Genomic DNA, 26,865 nt, shown 5'->3' with positions numbered 1-26,865 from the left:
AAATTCAGATTGTCACTGGCCTACACACACCCCATAATGTCAAAGTGGAATTATGCTATTAGAATTTTTTATAAATTAATTACAACTGAAAAGCTGAAATGTCATTAGTCAAGTATTCAACATCAGTGAATTTCAAACGCAGTTTCAACCACAAAGTCCAGAGAGGTTTATCAATGCGTCGTTATTTGCATTCATTTAACCCTTATTTTACCAGGTAAGTTGACTGAGAACACGTTCTCATTTACAGCAATGACAGGGGGAAAGATTACAGGGGAGAGGAAGGGGGGGATGAATGAGCCAATTGGAAGCTGGGAACGATTAGGTGGCCATGGTGATATTGGGAATTTAGCCAGGCCACCGAGGTTAAACACCCCTAAGTGTTTTTTTTGTGTTTTTTTTAGACCAGAGGAAAGAGTGCCTCATACTGGCCCTCGAACACCACTTCCAGCAACATCTAGTCTGCCACCCAGAGACAGACCAGGACCGACCCTGCTTAGCTTCAGATAAAAGTGGGATGCAGGGTGGTATGCTTCTGGCACCTATTGGTAGATGGGTAAAAATAATACATTTTTGAATATTGACTATCCCTTTTGAGCATGGTGAAGTTACTAATTTCACTTTGGATTGTGTATCAATGCACCCAGTCACTACAAAGATACAGGCGTCCTTCCTAACTCAGTTGCCAGAGAGGAAGGAACGCACTCAGTGATTTCACCATGAGGCCAATGGTGTTGTTAAAACAGTTACAACGTTTAATGGCTGTGATAGTAGAAAACTGAGGACTGATCCACAACATTATATAGTTTAAATGTTTTATTTATAGAGTACCAGTAAAAAGTTGACACACCTACTGATTTTAGGGTGTTTATTTTCACTATTTTCTACATCGTAGAATAATAGTGAAGACATCAAATTATGAAATAAATCATATGGAATCATGTAGTAACCAAAAAAGTGTTAACTTTTAAAAAAATAGACGACTCTTTAAAGTAGCCACCATTTATTTGCCTTGATGACAGCTTTGCACTGTTGTCATTCAGTAAACCAGCTTCATGAGGAATGCTTTTCCAACAGTCTTGAAGGAGTTCCCACATACGCTGAGCACTTGTTGGCTGCTCAACCCAATTGGGTTGAGGTCAGGTGATTGTGGAGGCCAGGTCATCTGATGCAGCACTCAATCAATCTCTCTCCTTCTTGGTCAAATAGAGGTATGTTTTGTGTCATTGTTGCGTTGTAAAACAAATGATAGTCCCACTAAGCGCAAACCAGATGGGATGGCATATTGCTGCAGGATTCTGTGGTAGCAATGCTGGTTAAGTGTGCCTTGAATTCTAAATAAATCACAGACAGTGTCATCAGCAAAGCACCCCCTACACCTTCTCCTCCATGCTTCACGGTGGGAACTACACATGCGGAGATCATCTGTTTATCTATTCTGCGTCTCACAAAGACACGGCGGTTGGAACCAAAAATCGCAAATTTGGACACAGACCAAATGACAGATTTACACCGGTCATGTCCATTGCTCGTGTTTCTTGGCACAAGCAAGTCTCTTATTATTATTGGTGTCCTTTAGCAGTGGTTTCTATGCAGCAATTCGACCATGAAGGCCTGATTCACACAGTCTCCTCTAAACAGTTGATGTTGAGATGTGTCTGTTACTTGCTCTGTGAAGCATTTATTTGGCTGCAATCTGAGGTGCAGTTAACTCTAATGAACTTATCCTCTGCAGCAGAGACATCTCTGGGTGGTGGTCCTCATGAGAGCCAGTTTCATCATAGCGCTAGATGGTTTTTACGACTGCACTTGAAGAAACTTTCAAAGTTCTTGAAATTTTCCAGATTATGACATGAAGGTCAGTCGAAGTAATGGACTTTTGTTTCTCTTCACTTATTTGAGCTGTTCTTTCCATAATATGGTATTTTAGCAAATAAGGCTATATTCTGTATACCCCCCTACCTTGTCACAACACAACTGATTGACTCAAACTCATGAAGGAAAGAAATTCCACAAATTAACTTTTAACAAGACACACCTGTTAACCTCTTAGAGCTCTAGGGGCGCTATTTCATTTTTGGATAAAAAACGTTCCCGTTTTAAGCGCGATATTTTGTCACGAAAAGATGCTCGACTATGCATATTCTTGACAGTTTTGGAAAGAAAACACTCTGAAGTTTCAGAATCTGCAAAGATTTTGTCTGTAAGTGCCCCAGAACTCATTCTACAGGCGAAACCAAGATGATGCATCACCCAGGAATTAGCAGAATTTCTGAAGCTCTGTTTTCCATTCTCTCCTTATATGGCTGTGATTGCGCAACGAATGAGCCTACACTTTCTGTCGTTCGCCCAAGGTCTTAGCAGCATTGTGACGTATTTGTAGGCATATCATTGGAAGATTGGCCATAAGAGACTACATTTTCCAGAGGTCCGCCCGGTGTCCTTTGTCTAAATTTGTGCGTAATCTTCAGGTGCGGGCATTTTCTCCTGGGATTCAGGAGAGAAAGCATTTTTCCAAGAACGATGTATCAATGAAGAGATATGTGAAAAACACCTTGAGGATTGATTCTAAACAACGTTTGCCATGTTTTCAGTCGATATTATGGAGTTAATTTGGAAAAAAGTTTGCGTTTTGAGGACTGAATTTATGGATTTTTTTTGGTAGCCAAATGTGATGTATAAAACGGAGCTATTTCTAATACACAAGGAATCTTTTTGGAAAAACTGAGCATCTGCTATCTAACTGAGAGTATCCTCATTGAAAACATCAGAAGTTCTTCAAAGGTAAATGATTTTATTTGAAGGCTTTTATGTTTTTGTTAATGTTGCGTGCTGGATGCTAACGCTAATGCTAACGCTAAATGCTAACGCGAAATGCTAACTCTAGCTAGCTACTTTTACACAAATGATTGTTTTCCTATGGTTGAGAAGCATATTTTGAAAATCTGAGATGACAGTGTTGTTTACAAAAGGCTAAGCTTGAGAGATGGCATATTTATTTCATTTCATTTGCGATTTTCATAAATAGTTAACGTTGTGTTATGCTAATGAGCTTGCTGATAGATTTACACAATCCTGGATACAGGGGTTTTTTCATAGCTAAACGTGACGCAGAAAACGGAGCGATTTGTCCTAAACAAATAATCTTTCAGGAAAAACTGAACATTTGCTATCTGAGAGTCTCCTCATTGAAAACATCTGAAGTTCTTCAAAGGTAAATGATTTTTTTGAATGCTTTTCTGTTTTTTTGTGTAAATGTTGCCAGCTGAATGCTAATGCTAAATGCTACGTTAGCCATCAATACTGTTACACAAATGCTTGTTTTGCAATGGTTGAGAAGCATATTTTGAAAATCTGAGATGACAGTGTTGTTAACAAAAGGCTAAGCTTGAGAGCTAGCATATTTATTTCATTTCATTTGCGATTTTCATGAATAGTTAACGTTGCGTTATGGTAATGAGCTTGAGTCTGTATTCACGAACCCGGATCCGGGATGGGGAGATCAGAAAGGTTAATTGAAATGCTCTCCAGGTGATTACCTCATGAAGCTGGTTGAGAGAATGCCAAGACTTTGCAATGCTGTCATCAAGGCAAATGGTGGCTACTTTGAAGAATATATTTTGATTTGTTTAAGACTTTTTTGGTTACTACATGATACCATATGTGTTATTTCATAGTTTTGATGTCTTGGAATGAGTCGGTGTCCAAACTTTTGACTGGTACTGTATGTGTGAAACTTGTTTTGATTTAGAATTGACCATTATCATGCACGGGTCTCAAAACATGCTCTTAAATAGCAAATGGAGGACGCTTTTTTCATGCCAGCCAGGTAGGCTATACTCCTGTTGAAAAGTGAAGCAATGTGCTTAATATTAGGAAAGTTGAGAAATAAATAAATAAATATATATAGTAAGCCTAGCCTATAGAAAGTTGATGGGATTCTCCTCTTTTTAGAGGCCATCACTCTGATTTCTCATGCAATTGCATAGCCTGCATGAGCTAATGGGGATCTCAAATTATTTGATTCAATTTTCGATCACATTTGCATTGATGTCAGAGTGATTAGAGGGACAGAGTGTTGAGTACCAGGTAGTTTGCAAGTTTGGTAGGCTACAAATCACCATCAGCAGCATCAGAGCTTGGAGAAGCCTAATTATAGTGAATAAAGGGTCACGTGGAATTTGACTGGCGTCATGACTCGTGACCGCCGGTGTTGCAGTAATACAGTCATCCAACAGCCCTTAACACAACAAAATGTGGAATAAGTCAAGGGGTATCAATACTTTCTGAAGGCACTGTAGCCCTAGAGAAGTCCTCACTTTGGGAACTCTGTGCCTTCTTCCTGAAGGGAGCAGCTGCGACATTGTGAATAGAGGATGTCCTCAGAGCCCTTATTGATTGTGGAGATGAGTGAGGTTGAGTTGTTTAGCGCCAGTAATTCAACTTGAGATGTAATGCAACATGTCACGTGAGACATCAACTTCAATAAATGTTTTTATTTGCAATGATTCCCTACATCCTATTTTTGATCGTATTCTTTTGTGCCACTAACGATCCAGGTAAGACTAAGGAAAGTCCAAAACTACTAACTTATACACACAAGTGTAAAGGGATAAAGAATATGTACATAAAGATATGAATGAGTGATGGTACAGAACGGCATAGGCAAGATGCAGTAAATGGTATCGAGTACAGTATATACAGTATGTAATGTAGGGCATGTAAACATATTAAGTAGCATTGTTTAAAGTGGCTAGTGATACATTTTTAAATACATTTCCATTATTAAAGTGGCTGGAGTTGAGTCAGTGTGTTGGCAGCAGCCTCTCGATGTTAGTGGTGGCTGTTTAAGTCTGATGGCCTTGAGATTGAAAAACAGCTTCTGTCTCTCGGTCCCTGCTTTGATGCACCTGTACTGACCTCGCCTTCAGGATGATAGCGGGGTGAACAGGCAGTGGCTCGGGTGGATGTTGTCCTTGATGATCTTTATGGCCTTCCTGTGACATTGGGTGGTGTAGGTGTCCTGGGAGGGCAGGTAGGTTGCCCTCGGGGATGCGATGTGCAGACCTCACTACCCTCTGGAGAGCCTTACTGTCGTGGGCGAAGCAGTTGCCGTACCAGGCGGTGATACAGCCCGACAGGATGCTCTCGATTGTTTGTGAGTGCTTTTGGTGACAAGTCAAATTTCTTCAGCCTCCTGAGGTTGAAGAGGCGCTGCTGCGCCTTCTTCACGACGCTGTCTGTGTGGGTGGACCAATTCAGTTTGTCCGTGATGTGTACGCCGAGAAACTTAAAAAAAAACTTACTACCCTCTCCACTACTGTCCCGTCGATGTGGATAAGGGGGTGCTCCCTCTGCTGTTTCCTAAAGTCCACAATCTCCTTTGTTTTGTTGTGTGAGGTTATTTTCCTGACACCACACTCCGAGGGCCCTCACCTCCTCCCTGTAGGCCGTCTCGTCGTTGTTGGTAATCAAGCCTACCACTGTCGTTTCGTCCGCAAACTTGATGATTGAGTTGGAGGTGTGCATGGCCACGCAGTCGTGGGTGAACAGGGAGTACAAGAGAAGGCTCAGAACGCACCCTTGTGGGCTTCAGTGTTGAGGATCAGCGGGGTGGAGATGTTGTTACCTACCCTCACCACCTGGGAGCGGCCCGTCAGGAAGTCCAGTACCCAGTTGCACAGGGCGGGGTCGAGACCCAGCGTCTCGAGCTTGGTGACGCGTTTGGAGGGTAATATGGTGTTAAATGCTGAGCTGTAGTCGATCAACAGGATTCTCACAGCTATTCCTCTTGTCCAGATGGGTTAGGGCAGTGTGCAGTATGGATGCGATTGCGTCGTCTGTGGACCTATTTGGGCGGTAAGCAAATTGGAGTGGGTCTAGGGTGTCAGGTAGGGTGGAGGTTATATGGTCCTTGACTAGTCTCTCAAAGCACTTTATGATGACGGAAGTGAGTGCTACGGGGCGATAGTAGTTTAGCTCAGTTACCTTAGCTTTCTTGGGAACAGGGACAATGGTGGCCCTCTTGAAGCATGTGGGAACAGCAGACTGGGACAAGGATTGATTGAATATGTCCGTAAACACACCAGCCAGCTGGTCTGCGCATGCTCTGAGGATGCGGCTGGGGATGCCGTCTGGGCCTGCAGCCCTGCGAGGGTTAACACGTTTAAAATGTTTTTCTCACGTCGGCTGCAGTGAAGGAGAGTCCGCCGGTTTGGGTAGCGGGCCGCGTCAGTGGCACTGTATTGTCCTCAAAGTGGGCAAAAAAGTTATTTAGTCTGTCTGGGAGCAAGACATCCTGGTCCGCGACGGGGCTGGTTTTCTTTTTGTAATCCGTGATTGACTGTAGACCCTGCCACATACCTTGTGTCTGAGCCGTTGAATTGCGAGTCTACTTTGTCGCTATACTGACGCTTAGCTTGTTTGATTGCCTTGGAGGGATAGCTACACTGTTTGTATTTGGTCATGTTTCTGGTCACCTTGCCCTGGTTAAAAGCAGTGGTTCGCGCTTTCAGTTTCACGCGAATGCTGCCATCAATCCACAGTTTCTGGATTGGAGTTGTTTTAATCGTTACTATGGGTACGACATCGTCAATGCACTTTCTAATGAACTCACTCACCGAATCTGCATATTCATCAATGTTGTTGTTTGACGCAATGCGGAACATATCCCAATCCACGTGATCGAAGCGGTCTTGAAGCGTGGAATCAGATTGGTCGGACCAGCGTTGAACAGACCTGAGCGTGGGAGCTTCTTGTTTTAGTTTCTGTCTATAGGCTGGAAGCAACAAAATGGAGTCGTGGTCAGCTTTTCCGAAAGGAAAGCGGGGGAGGGCCTTATATGCGTCGCGGAAGTTAGAATAGCAATGATCCATGGTTTTACCAGCCCTGGTAGCACAATCAATATGCTGATACAGTTTAGGGAGTCTTGTTAAAATCCCCAGCTACAATGAATGCAGCCTCAGGATGTGGTTTCCAGTTTACATAGAGTCAAATAAAGTTAGTTCAGGGCCATCGATATGTCTGCTTGGGGGGGAATATATACGAAGAGAATTCCCTTGGTAGATAATGCGGTCGACATTTGATTGTGAGGAATTCTAAGTCAGGTGAACAGAAGGACGAGTATGTTGTTATGATCACACCATTTCTCGTTAATCATAAGGCATACTATTCTTACCAGAAAGATGGTAGTTTCTGTCAGCGCGATGCGTGAAGAAACCAGCTGGCTGAACCGACTCCGTTAGCGTCTCTCGAGTGAGCCATGTTGCCGTGAAGCAAAGAATATTACAGTCTCTGATGTCTCTCTGGAATGCTACCCTTGCTCGGATTTCATCAACCTTGTTGTCAAGAGACTGGACATTGGCGAGTAGTATGCTAGGGAGCGGTGAGCGATGTGCCCGTCTCCGGAGCCTGACCAGAAGACCGCTTCGTTTGCCTCTTTTACGACGTCGTTGTTTTGGGTCGTCGGCTGGGATCCAATCCATTGTCCTGGGTGGAGGGCAGAACACAGGATCCGCTTCGGGAAAGTCATATTCCTGGTCGTAATGATGGTGAGTTGACGTTGCTCTTATATTCAGTATTTCCTCCCGACTGTATGTAATGAAACCTAAGATTACCTGGGGTACCAATGTAAGAAATAACACGTACATTTTTTTTTTTTTTTTAATACTGCATAGTTTCCTAGGAACACGAAGCGAGGCGGCCATCTCTGTCGGCACCGGAAGTAAGTACGCCTAGTGGTTAGAGCGTTGGACTAGTAACCGGAAGGTTGCAAGTTCAAATCCCCGAGCTGACAAGGTACAAATCTGTCGTTCTGCCCCTGAACAAGGCAGTTCCTAGGCCGTCATTGAAAATAAGAATTTGTTCTTAACTGACTTGCCTAGTTAAATAAAGGTCAAATAATAATAAAAATAAGTGTTTCTTTCATCCGGAAGGTTGCTTTTTTTTTGTTTTTTTTGGAGGGTGGATCAGCTTAATATTGCGGAAAGAAAGTTGCTTACTCAAAGGAGAACAAATTAAAACTTAGAAATGTAATATTTTACATTATTGACCAGCTGGTCAGTGTTTTCACTGACATGTTTATTTTATTTAACTAGGCAAGCCAGTTAAGAACTAATTCTTAATTACAATGACGGCCTACCCCAGCCAAACCAGGACAACACTGTGCACCGCCCTATGGGACTCCCAATCACGGCCAGATGAGATTCAGCCTGGATTCGAACCAGGGACTGTAGTGACGCCCCTTACACTGGTGTGTGCCTTAGACCACTACGTCACTTAGGTTGAGTGATAAAAACACTCACAAAATGTGAGTTTGCTATTCACAAGAAGCATTGCCTGATGTGAACCATGCCTCGAACAAAAGAGTTCTCAGAAGACACAAGATTAGTTGTCGACTTGCATAAAGCTGGAAAGGGTTACAAAAGTATCGGGCTCCCATCTCTGACCATCTCTGACCCAGTCTAATACCAGCTTATTTCAAGCCAACCTACTAGTCCTCGTGCCCAAGAACGCCAAGGTAACCTACCTAAATTACTATCGCCCCGTAGCACTAAAATCTATAGCCATGAAATGCTTTAAAAAGGCTGGTCATGGCTCACATCAACACCATTTGGAGGTGGCGGGTCTGTCATGATCTGGGGCGGTGTGTCACAGCATCATTGGACTGAGCAGCTCCAAACCATGATGCTCCCTTCACCATACTTCACAGTTGGGATTAGGTTGATGAAGGTGTCCTGTGCCTTTTTCTCTACACATAGTGTTGTGTTCCTTCCAAACAGCTCAACTTTAGTTTCATCTGTCCACAGAATATTTTGCCAGTAGCGCTGTGGAACATCCAGATGCTCTTTTGCGAACTTCAGACGTGCAGCAATGTTTTTTTTGGACAGCAGTGGCTTCTTCCGTGGTGTCCTCCCATGAACACGATTCTTGTTTAATGTTTTACGTATCGTGGACTCGTCAACAGAGATGTTAGCATGCTCCAGAGATAGCTGACACTAAGATTCTTCTTAACCTCATTGAGCATTATGCGCTGTGCTCTTGCAGTCATCTTTGCAGGACGGCCACTCATAGGGAGAGTAACACTGCTAAACTTTCTCCATTTATAGACAATCAAGGCTTTTAGAGATACTTTTGTAACCCTTTCCAGCTTTATGCAAGTCGACAACTAATCTTGGGTCTTCTGAGAACTCTTTTGTTCGAGGCATGGTTCACATCAGGCAATGCTTCTTGTGAATAGCAAACTCACATTTTGTGAGTGTTTTTATAGGACAGGGCAGCTCTAACCAACTTCTCCAATCTCACCTCAATGACTACACTCCAGGTTAGTTGACTCCAATTAGCTTTTGGAGAAGTCATTAGCCTTGGGGTTCACATACTTTTTCAAACCTACACTGCAAATGTTTAAATTATGTAAATGTAAATCTTTACGAATATGAAGATATCATTTTATGACTAATTTATGCAGAAATCCAGATAATTTCAAAAGGACACACACAAGTGTATGCATGTATGTTTAACGTACGTACGTATGTATCACTGTTTAGCATATCAGCATATCACAGTGACAAATAACATTTTATTTGATATCATGTAGTTTAATGGAACAGAAACCAACCAGTCCCCAAAAAGGCTAGAGTCTGCACAGACCCTTCATATCTGCAAACATCGAAGCGCAATGGCCAAGGTGAAGGGCGTGAATTGAGCAGTGAGACAAGGCAAACTGTTGACTCACCTGTCATTCCTGAACATCTTGGGCAGATATCTCTTGGGGAACCACATGCCGATGGCACACATGAGCACCCACAGGATGGACAACTCATCCAGCATCTGACCCAGGAAACTGAGGGTGGCATGGAAGTATGTGGAGCCAATACCTGAGGCAAGGGAGACACACACCAGAGTTACATACTATACAAAACCAACACTGCCTTTTAGTAGGCATAATAAGACATCTGATCATTTGTGGGGCTATTGACAACAGGTGTTACTGGCAGTCCACAGGTGGTGTTTTATTTGGACTATGAATGAAATTGCTTTAACTCTGGTCAAAAGCAGTGACTCTGGAATAGGGTACCATTTCAGATGCACAGGATTTGCAGGCACAAAGAGCTCCTCAACTCCCCCAGACTAATTTTATTCACTTTTATATTATTACTTTGTGATAATTTTCCAAAAATGTTCCCTTATCAAATTGTGGTCTTGGTTCTTTCAAAACAAGGAAATATCACCCTCTTGCAGAAATCAAACTTATCTGATTAGCGGCAGGATGTTTTGAAACACAATTTCACACATCCTCTCAGAAGTCAATTGAAAACAGAGGGAGAGTTCACCTGAAACACAATTATCTCCCTACAGACATCAACCCCTAGCCCTTCCCCCACCTAAACTCTAACCTCCCCAGATCCGATGGAACCACACAGGTGTGAACAATGTGGCAAAATCTCTTTTGTCCATGCGAAGGCAAGGTGGGGCCATCTCAGAGGATGGCTGCGGCGAAACGTGTTTAGGCTACAGTGGAATAAATTAATAACTAAAGATTATTTGTGTTGTGGTGTCCAATCTCTTTCACCAAGGTGGAGCCATTGCCACACTGCTTGACTTATCCAGTCCCTTCAGAACTGCATGCAGTGAACAGAGGATGTGTTTCTCAATTCTGGTCCTGGGGACTAAAAAGGGGGCACATTTTTGTTTTTACCCTTCAGGTCAACAGGACCAGAATTGGGAAACATCCTCTTAGTGTTCACTGCATCCAGACACTCTGGGTAGGGCCTAGCTAGACAGAGGAAGGAGCCAGGAGACCAGGCATACAACTCTAGATTAGATTCCAGCTCTGTGTTCCAACTCAGGTCAGAGGTGAACTCAGCTCTAGAAACTGTAAGAAGAGGCAGAAGTTATGCGAATTGTGGCCACAGTGCAGCTGCTGTCCCACTAGGCATGTAATGCAGTATGCTATTAACTCTGTAATCTATTTTACGGTCTTTATAGTCATCCATTTTAGACTGCAGACTTGCAGATCAGGATACAGTTGAATATGTTGTTTGGAATATGTTGCTGTAAATTTAGGCAACCCCACAGCCTGTACAACAATCTGCAGTGTAGGCTTCGCAGAGACCTAACAAAATAGAAATGGCAGCTGTAGAAATAACTCTTCCAGTCCCCTTTGACTTCAAACACGATAGAATGGCCAAGATTCGAGAGGTTTTGTCTTGGCATCGGGGCTGAATGCAAAACCAGAGGAATATCAGTTGAACTCTTAAACTATTCACACCCTTTCACTTTCTCCACATTGTGTTGTGTTAGCCTGAAAATTGATTAAAATTGAGATTTTGTTTCACTGGCCTACACACAATACCCCATAATGTGAAAGTGGAATGATGTTTAGACATTTTTACAAATAAATAAATTAAAAGCTGAAACGTCGAGTCAAAAATTATTCAACCCCTTTCTTATGGCAAGCCTAAATAAGCTGAGGAGCAAACATTTGCTTAATAAGTTGCATGGCCTGTGTGCAATAATAGTGCTTGACATTGAATGCCTACCTACCTGTACCCCACACATACAGATAATTGTAAGGTCTCTCAGTTGAGCAGTGAACTTCAAACACAGATTCAACAAAAAAACAGGGAGATTTCCAATGCCTTGCAAAGAAGGGAACCCATTGGTATATGGGTAAAATAAATAACATATACACACACACACACAACACACACACTTGAAGTCGGAAGTTTACATAAACTTAGTTAGGAGTAATTAAAACAAGTTTTTCAACCACTCCACAAACTTCTTGTTAACAGGGGGGCAGTATTGAGTAGCTTGGATAAGGTGCCCAGTGTAAACTGCCTCCTACTCAGGCAGGATATGCATATTATTAGTATATTGGGATAGAAAACACTCCATCCCTATGTTGAAGTTTCTAAAACTGTTTGAATGATGTCTGTGAGTATAACATAACTCATATGGCAGGCAAAAACCTGAGAAACAATCTAACCAGGAAGTGGGAAATCTGAGGTTTGTAGGTTTAAGTCTTTGCCAATCCAATATACAGTGTAAAATGTGGTCTGATTGCACTTCCTAAGGCTTCCACTAGATGTCAGTCTTTAGAACCTTGTTTCAGGCTTCAACTGTGAAGAGGGAGCGAATAAGAGCTGTTCGACTAAGGGGTCTGACAGAATGCCATGAGCTAAATCACGCACGTGGCTGTGAGAGCGAGCTGCATTCCCTTTCATTTCTAAAGACAAAGGAATTGTCCGGTTGGAATATTATTGAAGATTTATGATAAAAACACCATAAAGATTGATTCTATCCATCGTTTGGCATGTTTCTACGAACTGTAATGGAACTGTTTGACTTTGTCTGGACCTAGTTCTCGCACCTTGTGAATTTGGATTTGTGAACTAAACGCGCAAACAAAAAGGAGGTATTTGGACATAAATTGACTTTATTGAACAAAACAAACATTTATTGTGGAACTGGGATTCCATTCTGATGAAGTGAAGATCAAAAGGTAAATTAATACTTAATGCTATTTCTGACTTCTGTTGACTCCACAACATGGTGGGTATTTGTATGGCTTGTTTTGGTCTCAGAGCGCTGTACTCTGATTATTCCATGGTTTGGTTTCGTGGTAAAGCTTTTTTGAAATCTGACACAGTGGTTGCATTAAGGAGAAGTATATCTTTAAGAAAGAAATTCCACAAATTAACTGAACTAGGCACACCTGTTAATTTAAATGCATTCCAGGTGACTACCTCATGAAGCTGGTTGAGAGAATGCCAAGAGTGTTCAAAGTTGTCATCAAGGCAAAGGGTGGCTATTTGAAGAATCTCAAATATAAAATATATTTTGATTTGTTTAACTTCATTAGGGTAGGGGGCACTTATCATTTCTGGATGAAAAGCGTGCCCAAAGTAAACAGCCTGCTACTCAGGCCCAAAAGCTAGGATATGCATATAATTGATAGATTTGGATAGAAAACACTCTGAAGTTTCCAAAACTGATAAAATAATGTCTGCGTATAACAGAACTGATATGGCAGGCGAAAACCTGAGAAAAATCCATCCTGGAAGTGGGATTTTTGTTGTTGTTGTAGTTCTCTATTAAATGCCATTACAGTATGCATTGACTTAGGACTCAAATTGCACTTCATATGGCTTCCACTAGATGTCAACAGTCTTTAGAAATTGTTTCAGGCTTGTATTCTGAAAATTGAGGGAGTAAGACCACTCTGAATGAGTGGACCATTCAGTGTCCCAGAGGTTTTTCATGCGCGCAACCGAGAGCACGCCTTTCTTGTTTTCCTTTTATATTGACAAAGCTTTTGTCCGGTTGAAATATTATTGATTATTATGACTAAAAACAACCTGAGGATTGATTATAAACATTGTTTGACATGTCTCTACGAACTTTACTGATACTTTTCGGATTTTGTGTCGGTCTGTTGTGACTGCCATTGAGCATGTGGATTACTGAACAAAGCGCACAAACAAAACGGAGGTTTTTGGATACAATGAGGGACTTTATCGAACAAAACGATCATGACTAAATGGGAGTCTTGTGAGTGCAACCATGTGAAGATCATCAAAGGTAAATGATTCATTGTATCACTATTTCTGACTTGTGTAACTCCTCTACTTGGCTGGTAACTGTAATGATTTGTCTGCTGGGCGCTGTTCTCAGATAATCGCATGGTATGCTTTCGCCATAAAGCCTTTAAGAAATCTGACATCTAACAAGAAGTTCATCTTTAAACCGATGTATAACACTTGTATGTTTTATGAATTTTTATAATGAGTATTTCTGTTTTTTAATTTGGTGCTCTGCAACTTCACTGGATGTTGGCCAAAAACCACACCCCCTAGAGAGGTTAACACTTTGTTGGTTACTACATGATTCCACATGTGTTATTTCATAGTTTTGATGTCTCCACTATTATTCTACAATGTAGAAAATAGTAAAAATGTGTTTTTGCAATTGCCCCAGCGTCGTCCGGGTTAGGGGAGGGATGTTCTTGTCCCATCTCGCTCTAGCGACTCCTGTGGCGGGCCGGGCGCAATGCACGCTGACATGGTCGCCAGGTGTACGGTATTTCCTCCGACACATTGGTGCGGCTGGCTACCGGGTTAAGCGGCTGTTGTGTCAAGAAGCATTGCGGCTTGGCTGGGTTGTGTTTCGGGGGACGCACAGCTCTCAACCTTCACCTCTCCCGAGTCCGTACGGGAGTTGCAGCGATGAGATAAGACTGTAACTACCAATTGGATAACATGAAAATTAGAGAGAAAAAGTCATTTTAAAAAAAAGAAAAGAAAAAAATAAGAAGTTTGGAATCACCAAGACTCTTCCCAGAGCAGGCCACCTGGCCAAACTGAGCAATAGGGGGAGAAGGGCATTGGTCAGGGAGGTTTTCAAAAACCTGATGGTCACTCTGACATCGCTCCAGAGTTCATCTGTAGAGATGGGAAAACCTTCCAGAAGAACAACCATCTCTGCAGCACTCCACCAATCAGGCCTTTTATTGTAGAGTGGCCAGACCGAAGCCACACCTCAGTAAGGCACGACAGCACACTTGGAGTTTGCAGAAAGGCACCTAAAGGATTCAGACCATGAGAAACAATATTTTTTCTGGTCTGATGAAACCAAGATTGAACTCTTTGGCCTGAATGCCAAGCCCCACATCCTGGAGAAAACCTGGCACCATCCCTATGTTGAAGCATGGTGGTGGCAGCAGCATGCTGTGGGATGTTTTTCAGCGGCAGAGACTGGGAGACTAGTCAGGATCAAGGGAAAGATGAACGGAGCAAAGTACAGAGAGATTCTTGATGAAAACCTGCTCCAGAGCGCTCAGGACCTCAGACTGGGGTGAAGGTTCACCATCTAAGAGGACAACGGCCCTAAGTACACAGCCAAGACAATGCAGGATTGGCGTCAGGACAAGTCTCTGAATGTCCTTGAGTGGCCCAGCCAGAGCCCGGACATGAACCCGATCTAAAATAGCTGTGCAGTGACGCTCCCCAACCAACCTGACAGAGCTTGAGGATCTGCAGAGAAGAATGTGATTAAACTCCCCAAATACAGGTGAGCCAAGCTGTAGTGCCATACCCAAGAAGACCTGACTGAGGCTGTACTTACGTAAATGTGAAGTAGATTTCTTTTAAACATTTGCTAAATGTTCTGAAAACCTGTTTTTGGTTTGTCATTATGGGATATTGTGTGTAAAGTGATGAGAAAAAAACTATTTAATCAATTTTAGAATAAGGGTGTAACGTAACAAAATGTGGAAAAAGTCAAGGGGTCTGAATACTTTCCGAATGCACTAACTGTGATAGCAATGTTTGGTTGGTGTCATCATACACCTAGACATGGCCATTTTAGTGACATGGCCATCCTTAAGTCTTCCATTAAAGGAAAACGTGTGGGATGTGTTCTATATATTCAGACTACCTTTTTTCAGACCTAAACCTATAAGTATGAGTGCCCTTAAAATAAGATGACGTTCAGACCACACACACACACACACACGTCAAAGTATATGAAGGAATCACCATGCTTTGTCAAAACAACTTACCAATCACAACCAGTAGAATCCAAATGAGATATATTCCACTGTTGAAATGTGTTGCATACTGGCGGAACAAGCACATTAATATAGGCGGTAAAACAAAAAACAAGATGTTGCTGATCTGAAATGAGGGGGGGAAAAAATGAAGGGAATGAAAATGTGAGCAGAATTGTAGCCTAAGAGTTACCAAGCATGTGATATGCTTGATATAAATACAATACACATCCATTAATTTCACTCTGTATTGCAACAGAACTTTTGAATCTTTAGGAACACGTATACGAATACAAGAGGTAGGCCTACTGAACAATATGAAAATGTTTCATCTAAATACCAAGATGTCTTCTTGATAGGCAAAAACAAACAAACAACTCAGCATTGATGGTAGCTGACAGCTGTTGAAACAGAGGAGGTGCCACTGCGCCTGTGTGTTCTTTACCCCCTTCTATGTCCTAAAAATCCAACTGTTGAAAAGTGAGAATGTGTCGACTACCAATCTGGGGTAGTAACATTCAAACGAAATCACAATACAGTAAATAACGGGAAGCAGTGCCATGCAGAAAAGTAAGGATTAGCAAATATTGACACAAAGACACTAAACAATGGCTGTCACAAAACAGATTACAATATTGGCATAAAGATAAATGACTAACCGTGTTATAAAACTCTGCAATGCTAGGGTAAATAAGGTAATTGCCTTCACACCAGTCCACCTCGGAGCTTCCAGCTTGCAGTTGGTCCCAAAACATAGGATTAGTCATGTCTCGACTTGTTCTAGTAATAGATAGGACTCCGCAGTCACTATTGAGATAAAGCAGTCGACTATCAAATCAGCTGTGGACCGCTAGACGATCAATTACCATAATTTGAAACACGTAGCTGTATACAAAATGCATCCAAATTCAAACGCATTTTAAATCACCAGTATATCCCAATGCAAGCTTGTGGTGCAACTCCGCTCTCAACAAAGTGCAAAAGCGCTGTAATTATTGTTCTTGTTCTTCGTCATCTTCTTCTTGGGATTTGGTTGTCGGATCACATCGAACTTCTAGTTGCATACACCGCCACCTACTGCACTGGTGTGTGATGCCATTCATGGTCCACATACATTACATTACTGGAAATAATAATGCAAAATTGGGAAAAAGGAAAATTACCCTACCACCTATTAGCCCTCTCTAAAAAAAACACCACTCATTCCACTATTTAACCCTATCTATTCCTACTCCAGACCAACGGTCTGAGAGGACATATCACTACCACTCAACACCGCCTCTAGCTGCTCTGCAGTAAATCCTCGCAATCCCAAGTACCTCTCTGCCGCTACCACTACAAACTATATTTTCTGTGACTTTCGATTCATTTCTGCAGTACAACCATGGCTATAAATGCTAAAAAGCCCACCTTACTGAAGCGCACATTCTTCCCATCACTCTCTCGACCTCTGCCTACCCACGGGAATCCTCTCAGGATCCCTCAACCTATACCCATCCTTCTCTATCACTCTCTTCACTGCTTCGGTATTCAACACTTTCTGTACTACTCTCAATCTGCCTTTCTCTCACCGGATACTTCGTATCTCCAGTCCCATGATCACCCCCACAACTAACACACAGAACTTTCTACACCGATACTACACATTCCTTTGTCTCATGCCCTCCTGCACACTTCCCACATCTAGGCATCTGTTGCAATATGCTGATAAACACTGTAATATTTTCAGAACATAAACTCTCAATGGATAACTGACACTTCCTACTTTTACCTTATCTGGTAACAACTGCATCAAAACTCAGCATGACAGATAATGTCTTCTCCTTTTCCCCAACAGACCCATGTTTCATCAAGCGGCAGGCGTCACAGACACTGGGAATCTTCCACCCCCGTTATCATTCCTTTCAAAGGCGCCCTGTCATAGAGAGCAAAGCACGTCAAAATTATTGCCCCTAATCTCGTAAACCAGAGCGCCCTCTGGGCGGAGGAAATACAATAAATAATCACGAGTCCACTCCAAGTTACCTTCTCCATCTCAACAGTCCCCAACCTCTCCTCCACCCAACCTGATACCACATATGGATCAACCACACAGCAAAACTCCATTCTCTCTACAAGTCTCACTCCCACTGGACCAAAATCATCTTTAGGATGAGGCCCGAAATTGGTGATCCTCACCGCAGGTAGTTCACCCTCACTCTCAACAAATTTAATCTCTCAACTATTGGAGCTTGTATCCCTGTTTTTGCATTTGACGCCCACCTTCCTCACCTCACTACTTTCCTCTACACTCAACTTCTTCTCAGCAGTCATCAAAGCACCTGCCACTACATTTAATTAATCCTCACTCTCGTCCTATTCCATTTCCTCCTCAAGCTCTTCAAAAAGTTCTGTGCGATCCTCCATTCCATATTCACTCAATAAATATTCAATGTCTCTCCTTTTTTTTTCATCATCATCATCTTCACCAGATCTTTCAGAAGGCCTGTGCAATCCCCCACTCCACCTTTATTCATAATATGTTCCACTTCCTTCTTTATTTTATTTTCCGCGATCCTCCCCACCGTGGCCTTCACCCAATTACTCTCTTCTTTTTTTCAGGTAGGCAAGTTGAGAACAAGTTCTCATTTACAATTGCAACCTGGCCAAGATAAAGCAAAGCAGTTCGACACATACAACAACACAGAGTTACACATGGAGTAAAACAAACATACTGTACAGTCAAGAGGGCAAGTTGGTTAGGATGATATCTATGAGGGTGCCCGTGTTTACGGCTTTGGGGTGGTACCTGGTAGGTTCATTGATCATTTGTGTGAGATTGAGGGCATCAAGCTTAGATTGTAGGGTGGCTGGGGTGTTAAGCAAGTCCCAGTTTAGGCCACCTAGCAGCACGAGCTCTGAAGATAGATGGAGGGCAATCAGTTCACATACGGTATATAATGGTGGTCCGCAAGCCAACGTTGCGTGCTGCAACCTACAGTGCTGGAGTGTGTAGTCTATTACGGTTTACAACATTTCTAAATCCTCCTACCTAACTCAGTACTTCTGAGAAAATAAAAAAGAGCTCTACTAACTTCTTATAGACCCTCCCACATCCCCAAAATCCCTTCCAACCCGTCCAACCCCGTCCAACCTCAATGACCCTACACTTCGATCTTTTCCTCTCCTCAACATACTTACCACTTACCACCGTTTCATGGATCATACAGTCCAGACACAAACCATTCACATGCTTGCCAACCAGATGTAATGACAAGTTCAATGGACAATGTCCGAAGAGCAATCAAGCAAACACCACCTCTTCCTTCCTAATCTGACCATTGAATATTGGTCCACCGACCTTTCTTTGCAGGGCATATAAATGCCGGCACTTGGGCTCAGAGTCCCATCTCTTCTGCCACACATCTATCAAAATGACTCTGATCATACACTTGGCCTCACCTCTACCCAGTGGAACATTAATATCAATTATATCAGGTTTCAAAGCTCTTTTGGCTAACTGGTCTACAATTTAATTCGCTGTAATTCTTCTTCTTCTTCTTCTGTGGATTTTATATGGCAGTTGGCAACCAACTTTGGGGCGCATTACCGCCACCAACTAGACTGGAGTGTGGAACAGGGAAAGGGAATGTCTACATTCTACCCATTATTCTCGTCTTCCTAAGGAAATGAAATGCATAGTTAAATACTACATCCCCTGAATATTTCCTTAGCATTTCACTCAATCTTGGCTCTTCCACCCCATTACTCCATAAATCTACCTTTCCCTCCCATGTTTCTGGCACTGAAGTGTGGTGAAATCTCAAGTAGGACTACCCTTGAATACAGCAACTAATTGTAACAGATGCATGATGATGCACAAGTATAATTTTCCATAAAGACAAAAATTCTGAAATCATATATGTAGTGAATTACAACATATTGAAAGGCCTATAGTTGACAATAAAGAAAGACGAATGCCTTGTTTATACTGTCATTGGAGGGGAATATGGGGATATTAGAGACCAGGTTCAGTTACATTTTTTTTAATAATTACATGTTTCATTTAGGAGTATTAAACGGAATGTTCCCATTACATTTGTGCATGCAGTTTTAAATGCTGGTGAAAAATTAATATGATAAAACGCAACATTGTAACTAACACCACGTGTTATCGCGATAACATATGATGCCTATGTGAGACAGAAAGGCGGACATCCGCTCTCTTTTCGGTGGCAGACTGTTGTCGAGCCAGTTTTACAAAATGAAGGTAAGATAATTCAATTCAACTCATCTTTCAATTAACATGTATATCCTTGTTAATGTCCAGGCCGAATTGGAGTAGTTTATTACAATATTATAACACGGTATCTTGTTTAGTCAGATATTGCATTGTATTTTAGGATGCATGTTGATTTTGTTGCTAGCTAGCTAGTTAGCTATGGGTGGCAACGTTACTAAGTGAACCTGAAAACATGTCTGCCTCCTGAGAGAAATGTGCATGTCTTGCCGGGCGTCATTCAAAGAACCGCAACAACGTATCCTCTGCTGTTCTTTGGGGTGGGGGTACGAATATTATCTCTAATGTGGGTTTGTTCACACATCCATATTTCGCCAATCAGTTGCAGGTTTGTTAATCGCAACGTAGTCATCCTCAAGGCCGCTTACAGCCAGCTAGCTTCCGACATTGGTTAACTACAGTTAACGTTAGCTACTTAACAGCGTGTCCCTGGATCGTTCCAAATAGTGTGAAGTTAGCTGCCGAATTATTTTCCCGTGACGGAAATTCACTTGCATCCCGTGTTCTGTGTAACGAATCTTGTTTCTAGGAAACTAGCTAACAAGAATTAACCAATTGCATTAACAGCCAACATGCTAGCATCCCGTGTACATCTGCATCATGTTGCATTCAATTCAGCCGTCTCACCATCGTTTTGGTTAGGCTACTGTAGTAGTTAATTATTCAAGACATTTAAAGTTGGTTATGGATGGGTAGCATAGGTTCAAGGTGATTGTCAAGCAAGCAATCTGCCTGATGTACATTGCTATGGCCTTCTCAACAATGAGAGCTTGCTACATCTGGTCAATCTACAACACACTGATCTATATATGTCTCTCTCAGCTGAATATCTCGTTTCCTGCCACTGGCTGTCAGAAGCTGATTGAAGTGGATGATGAGCGCAAGTTGCGAACCTTCTACGAGAAGCGTATGGCCACAGAGGTGGCTGCTGATCCCCTGGGAGATGAGTGGAAGGTAAGCTACAGTCACTAAGAAAGATGCTCAGTTTTCAGATCCTGCAGGCAATTTTTTTTTAAATAGTTAAATTAGTTAGCCTCAAACTCAAGTGAATGTAGTCTTCATTATTTACTCCAAGCTCATTGACTATAGCACTGGGTAATTTTGGAATAGTAAATTTAATGCCTTGAATGCCAGTGTGTCTTGAGCAGTATCAACATTCGGTTTCGTGTTCAACTCAACATGATCTCACACAACTTAGTAGACCCTTCCTGGCTGGTCTGTAGGGGGGACAGTGTTGTGCTACAAACTGCAGAGCTGCTTTACAAGATGTAACTTTACACTCTGACCATGGCTGGTTGAACTGCATTGCTCTTCCAAACCTTTCGCTAATACATTTCACTAAACAAATGTCTAACTTGTATGATCATCAGGTCCTTGTATAGAGCAAGGTTTTTTAAAACTTAATCTTGGCTCTCATCTCTCTCAGGGCTACATGGTGCGCATCAGCGGAGGCAACGACAAGCAGGGCTTCCCCATGAAGCAGGGTGTGCTGACCCATGGCCGTGTGCGCTTGCTGCTTGCCAAGGGCCATTCCTGTTACCGCCCCCGTAGGACAGGAGAGCGCAAACGCAAGTCTGTCCGTGGTTGCATCGTTGATGCCAACCTCAGCGTGCTGAACTTGGTTATCATCAAGAAAGGTATGGAGTTGTAATGATGGTAACCACTCACTTTGGCACACCTTAGTAGACCCTTTCTGGCTGATCTGTAGCCTCAAAGGGGGGACAGTGTTGTGCTACAGAAACTGTAGAGCTGCTTTACCAGATGCAACCTGACCCTCTGACCATGACTGGTTGAACTGCAATGCTCTCCCAATCCTTTTCCCATTTAACATTGGGTTATTTTGAAAGGTCATATTTTTTCCCATGTATTATTTAACCTTCATTTTCACAGGGAAGTCCTACTGAGACTAGGGCCTTCTAATTTTTTAAAGATGAGTCCTGCATAAATCTAATCTATTAAACACAATATACCAAATACAAATTTACAAAACCCATTAAGGAAAACAAGATGTGCATGTTTCAAGACTATATACCTTTGAAAACAACTTGAACATCCAGCGCTTGGATGTGGTTAACCATTTGGGTGGTGATTTCTGTATAGACTTTTTTTTATTTATCTAGTGGCCTGACACCTTTTTCCTCCATCTCCCAGGTGAGAAGGACATCCCCGGCCTGACCGACAGCACTGTGCCCCGCCGCTTGGGGCCCAAGAGGGCCAGCAAGATCCGCAAGCTCTTCAACCTGGCCAAGGAGGATGATGTCAGGCAGTATGTTGTGAGGAGACCCCTGACTAAAGAAGGTGAGGCCAACACTGCTTCTAAATGGTCCTGTTAATGAATGGATTGGTAACAAGCTTAGCACATCAGCACTTGTAAACTCTTGACAGCATGATTTTATTTTTTTAAACTTCTAATATTTCTGCTTGCCAAATTGTGCAAAAGTTATTGTCTGGCACACCAGTAGACCCTTTCTGGCTAGTCTGTAGCCTCAAAGGGGGGACAATGTTGTGCTATAGAAACTGTAGAGCTGCTTTACCAGATGCAACCTGACCCTCTGACCATGGCTGGTTGAACTGCAATGCTCTCCCAATAAGTAGATTTGCTAAAATCTCATTTGAGGCAACTTATAGTTTTGTGTGGGACATTTTGAATGAATGGGACATTTCTTTCATGTGAACATTCAGAATGCTAACTAGAATGAACAACGGCTATAACTCTCAATCACTAAGATCTACATACATTTCATAAACATTGAAACCTTAACTATTTTCCTATGCGCACGCACACACTTTGTAGTAAATGCCACTGGTAACCTCTTCTCCCCCATCTTTTCCAGGTAAGAAGCCTAGGACCAAGGCTCCCAGGATCCAGAGGCTAGTGACACCTCGTGTGCTGCAGCACAAGCGCCGCCGCATTGCCCTTAAGAAACAGCGCACCCAGAAGAACAAGGAAGAGGCTTCCGAGTACGCCAAGCTGCTGGCCAAGAGGATGAAGGTACCGAAGGGACTTAGGCACTACTTAGGCATTTGGCTGTAATATGAGTCATTATCTATTCTGTGTAATGAATTGCCCTGAATGTTGTGAACACCATTGATTTAATTCCAACGATTGCAAGCGAGTTGATGTATGATTGCAAGTTGACTCATAAAATGGTTAATTAATTAAAAATGTCCGTATGTATAAAATCCCCAATGACGTGAACAATTTTGTCAGAGTAACATGTAGGAGGACTAACATCTCATCCTTGTTTGCAGGAGGCTAAGGAGAAGCGCCAGGAACAGATCGCCAAAAGGCGCCGTCTCTCCTCCCTTAGGGCCTCCACATCCAAATCTGAGTCCAGCCAGAAGTGAAATGTGGAATTGAATTAAATGTTTTGCTGAAATGCTGTTACTGTTTTTTTTTATTGTTTCATACATCTAAAATAATGTCAATGACTGAAACAAACATCCTGGTTCTATTTGTATTGATCATTTTCACATCCATAAGAGGCTCCATGGCTCCTAAAACTGTTAAGAAAAAGTATGAACCCTTTGGAATTACCTGGATTTCTACATAAATTGGTCAAATGGGATCTGATCTTCCTCTAAGTTTCAACAATAGACCGTGCTTAAACTAATTATTGTATTTTTTTTGTCTATTGAATACATACTTTAAACATTCAGTGTAGGTTGGAAAAGTATGTGAACCCCAAGGCTAATGACTTCTCTAAAAGCTAATTGGCGTCAGGAGTCGGCTAACCTAGAGTCCAATCAATGAGACGAGATTGGAGATGTTGGTTAGAGCTGCCCTATTTAAAAACTCACACAATGTGAGTTTGGTATTCACAACAAGCATTGCCTGATGTGAACCATGCCTTGCACACGAGTTCTCAGAAAACCCAAGATTAAGAATTGTTGACTTGCGTAAAGCTGGAAAGGGTTACTAAAGTATCTCTAAAAGCCTTTATGTTCATCGTCCACAGTAAGACATTTCAGCACTTGCTACTCCCTAGGAATGGCCGTCCTGTAGAGATGACCTCGAGCACAGTGCAGAATGCTCAATGAGAATCCCAGTGTCAGATAAAGATTTATAGAAATCTCTGGAACATGCTAACATCTTTGACGAGTCTACGATATGTAAAACACTAAACAGGAATGGTGTTCATGGGAGGACACCATGGAAGACAAACATTGGCATGTCTGAAGCACCTGGATGTACAGAAACCCAGCCTAAAACCCCAAACAGCAAGCAATGCATGTGTTGAAGCACATTAGCTAGGAAAAACTCCATAGAAAGGCCAAACCTAGGAAGAAACCTAGAGAGGAACCAGGCTATGAGGGGTGGCCAGTCCTCTTCTGGCTGTGCCGGGTGGAGATTATAACAGAACATGGCAAAGATGTTCAAATGTTCATAAATGACCGGCATGGTCATATAATAGGTCTGGAACAGGTAGCACGTCCGGTGAACAGGTCAGGATTCTATAGCCGCAGGCAGAACAGTTGAGACTGGAGCAGCAGCACGGCCAGGTGGACTGGGGACAGCAAGGAGTCATCATGCCAGGTAGTCCTGAGGCATGGTCCTAGGGCTCAGGTCCTCCGAGAGAGAGAAAGAAAGAGAGAATTAGAGAGAGCATACTTAAATTCACACAGGACACCGGATAAGACAGGAGAAGTACTCCAGATATAACAAACTGACCCTAGCCCCCCGACACAAACTACTGCAGCAAAATACTGGAGGCTGAGACAGGAGGGTCAGGAGACACTGTGGCCCCATCCGATGATACCCCCGGACAGGGCCAAACAGGAAAGATATAACAGCAACCAATTTGCCAAAGCACAGCCCCCACACCACTAGAGGGATATCTTCAACCACCAACTTACCATCCTGAGACAAGGCCGAGTATAGCCCACAAAGATCTCCGCCAGGCACAACCCAAAGGGGGGCGCCAACCCAGACAGGAAGATCACATCAGTGACTCAACCCACTAGAGTGACGCACCCCTCCTAGGGACGGCATGAAAGAGCACCAGTAAGCCAGTGACTCAGCCCCTGTAATAGGGTTAGAGGCAGAGAATCCCGAAAGTAAAGTATTCGGCCCCCTTGAACTTTGCGACCTTTTGCCACATTTCAGGCTTCAAACATAAAGATATAAAACTGTATTTTTTTTGTGAAGAATCAACAACAAGTGGGACACAATCATGAAGTGGAACAACATTTATTGGATATTTCAAACTTTTTTAACAAATCAAAAACTGAAAAATTAGGCGTGCAAAATTATTCAGCCCCTTTACTTTCAGTGCAGCAAACTCTCTCCAGAAGTTCAGTGAGGATCTCTGAATGATCCAATGTTGACCTAAATGACTAATGATGATAAATACAATCCACCTGTGTGTAATCAAGTCTCCGTATAAATGCACCTGCACTGTGATAGTCTCAGAGGTCCGTCAAAAGCGCAGAGAGCATCACGAAGAACAAGGAACACACCAGGCAGGTCCGAGATACTGTTGTGAAGAAGTTTAAAGCCGGATTTGGATACAAAAAGATTTCCCAAGCTTTAAACATCCCAAGGAGCACTGTGCAAGCAATAATATTGAAATGGAAGGAGTATCAGACCACTGCAAATCTACCAAGACCTGGCCGTCCCTCTAAACTTTCAGCTCATACAAGGAGAAGACTGATCAGAGATGCAGCCAAGAGGCCCATGATCACTCTGGATGAACTGCAGAGATCTACAGCTGAGGTGGGAGACTCTGTCCATAGGATTTATGAATTTATTACTGCTGAAGTGAAAGCCATCCTCACTTGGGGAATGCTGCTTTTTAGTTAGCTTTGCGACAGTATCAAAAATAAATTTAGGATTGTTCTTATTTTCCTCAATTAAGTTGGAAAAATAGGATGATCGAGCAGCAGTAAGGGCTCTTCCAGATACCTTCCTAAAACCAGATACCTTAAGTATTCAGACCCTTTGCTATGAGCCTCAAAATTGAGCTCAGGTGCATCCTATTTCCATTGATCATCCTTGAGATGTTTCTACATCTTGGAGTCCACCTGTATCATTCTTAAAATGGAAGAAGTTTGGAACCACCAAGACTCTTCTTAGAGCTGGCCACCCGGACAAACTGAGCAATTGGGGAAGAAGGGCCTTGGTCAGGGAAGTGACCAAGAACCCAATTGGAGCTCTGAGAACCTTCCAGAAGAACAACCATCTCTGCAACTATCCACCAATCAGGCCTTTATGGTAAAGTGGCAAGACGGAAGCCACTCCTCCGTAAAAGGCGCATGACAGCCTGCTTGGAGTTTGCCAAAAGGCACCTAAAGACTCTGAGACCATAAGAAACAATATTCTCTGGTCTGTTGAAACTAAGATTGAACTCTTTGGCCTGAATGCCAAGCGTCACATCTGGAGGAACCCTGGCAGCAGCATGCTGTGGGGATTTTTTTCAGTGGCAGGGACTGGGAGATTAGTCAGGATCGAGGGAAAGATGAACAGAGCCAATTGAGAACCTTGATGAAAAATCTGCTCCAGAGCGCTCAGGACCTCAGACTGGGGCTAACGTTCACCTTCCAAAAGGACACCGATCCTAAGCACACAGCCAAGACAACTCAGGATTTGCTTCAGGACAAGTCTCTGAAGGTCCTTGAGTGGCCCAGCCAGAGCCCGGACTTGAACCCGATTGAATATCTCTGGAGAGACTTGAAAATAGCTGTGCAGCGACGCTCCCCATCCAGCCTGACAGAGCTTGAGGATCTGCAGAGAAGGATGGGAGAAACTCCCCAAATACAGGTGTTCCAAGCTTGTAGCGTCATACCAAAGACTCGAGGCTGTAATCGCTGCCAAAAGTGCAAGAACTGAGAAAAGGGTCTGAATACTTATGAAAATGTGATCTTTTTAATTTTTTATACATTTGCTAAAATTGCAAAAACATTTTTTTTCCTTGTCATTGTGGGGTATTGTGTGTAGATTGATGAGGGGGAACAAAACAATTTAATCCATTTTAGAATAAGGCTGTAAAGTAACAAAATGTAGAAAAGGTTACTGGCTACTGCACATTACACACAACAG

At 42.6% G+C, this 26,865-nt stretch overlaps 2 protein-coding genes across 2 annotated transcripts in view; one reads left to right on the top strand and one right to left on the bottom strand.

Moving 5' to 3' along the window:
* Positions 1-16,685, bottom strand: part of LOC110534272 (alkaline ceramidase 2) — a 31,151-nt gene extending 14,466 nt beyond the window's left edge. Inside the window, exons 1-3 of the mRNA XM_021619034.2 lie at positions 16,207-16,685; positions 15,560-15,674; positions 9,731-9,872 (exon numbers count right to left, since the gene is read on the bottom strand). Of these exons, the coding sequence (XP_021474709.1) occupies positions 9,731-9,872; positions 15,560-15,674; positions 16,207-16,314 (365 nt within the window). The 5' untranslated portion in view covers positions 16,315-16,685. The remainder of the gene's footprint in view (positions 1-9,730; positions 9,873-15,559; positions 15,675-16,206) is intronic.
* Positions 16,686-19,689: 3,004 nt separating this feature from the next.
* On the top strand, positions 19,690-23,214 carry LOC110534271 (40S ribosomal protein S6). Its single transcript, XM_021619033.2, has 6 exons — positions 19,690-19,796; positions 20,649-20,780; positions 21,253-21,463; positions 21,978-22,124; positions 22,661-22,818; positions 23,079-23,214. Exons 1-6 carry the CDS (start codon positions 19,791-19,793, stop codon positions 23,172-23,174), a joined length of 750 nt encoding a protein of 249 aa, XP_021474708.1. The 5' UTR covers positions 19,690-19,790; the 3' UTR covers positions 23,175-23,214.
* Positions 23,215-26,865: the final 3,651 nt, after the last annotated feature.

This window comes from Oncorhynchus mykiss, chromosome 10 (genome assembly GCF_013265735.2).
Source record: "Oncorhynchus mykiss isolate Arlee chromosome 10, USDA_OmykA_1.1, whole genome shotgun sequence".
NCBI lineage: Eukaryota > Metazoa > Chordata > Actinopteri > Salmoniformes > Salmonidae > Oncorhynchus > Oncorhynchus mykiss.
This window is presented reverse-complemented; position numbering and strand designations above follow the sequence as displayed.

Excerpts from the sequence above, each read along its gene's own strand:
- LOC110534271 (XM_021619033.2), top strand. Across the intron at positions 20,781-21,252 it reads CCCTGGGAGATGAGTGGAAG|GGCTACATGGTGCGCATCAG; the intron begins GTAAGCTACAGT and ends CATCTCTCTCAG. Across the intron at positions 21,464-21,977 it reads CTTGGTTATCATCAAGAAAG|GTGAGAAGGACATCCCCGGC; the intron begins GTATGGAGTTGT and ends TCCATCTCCCAG.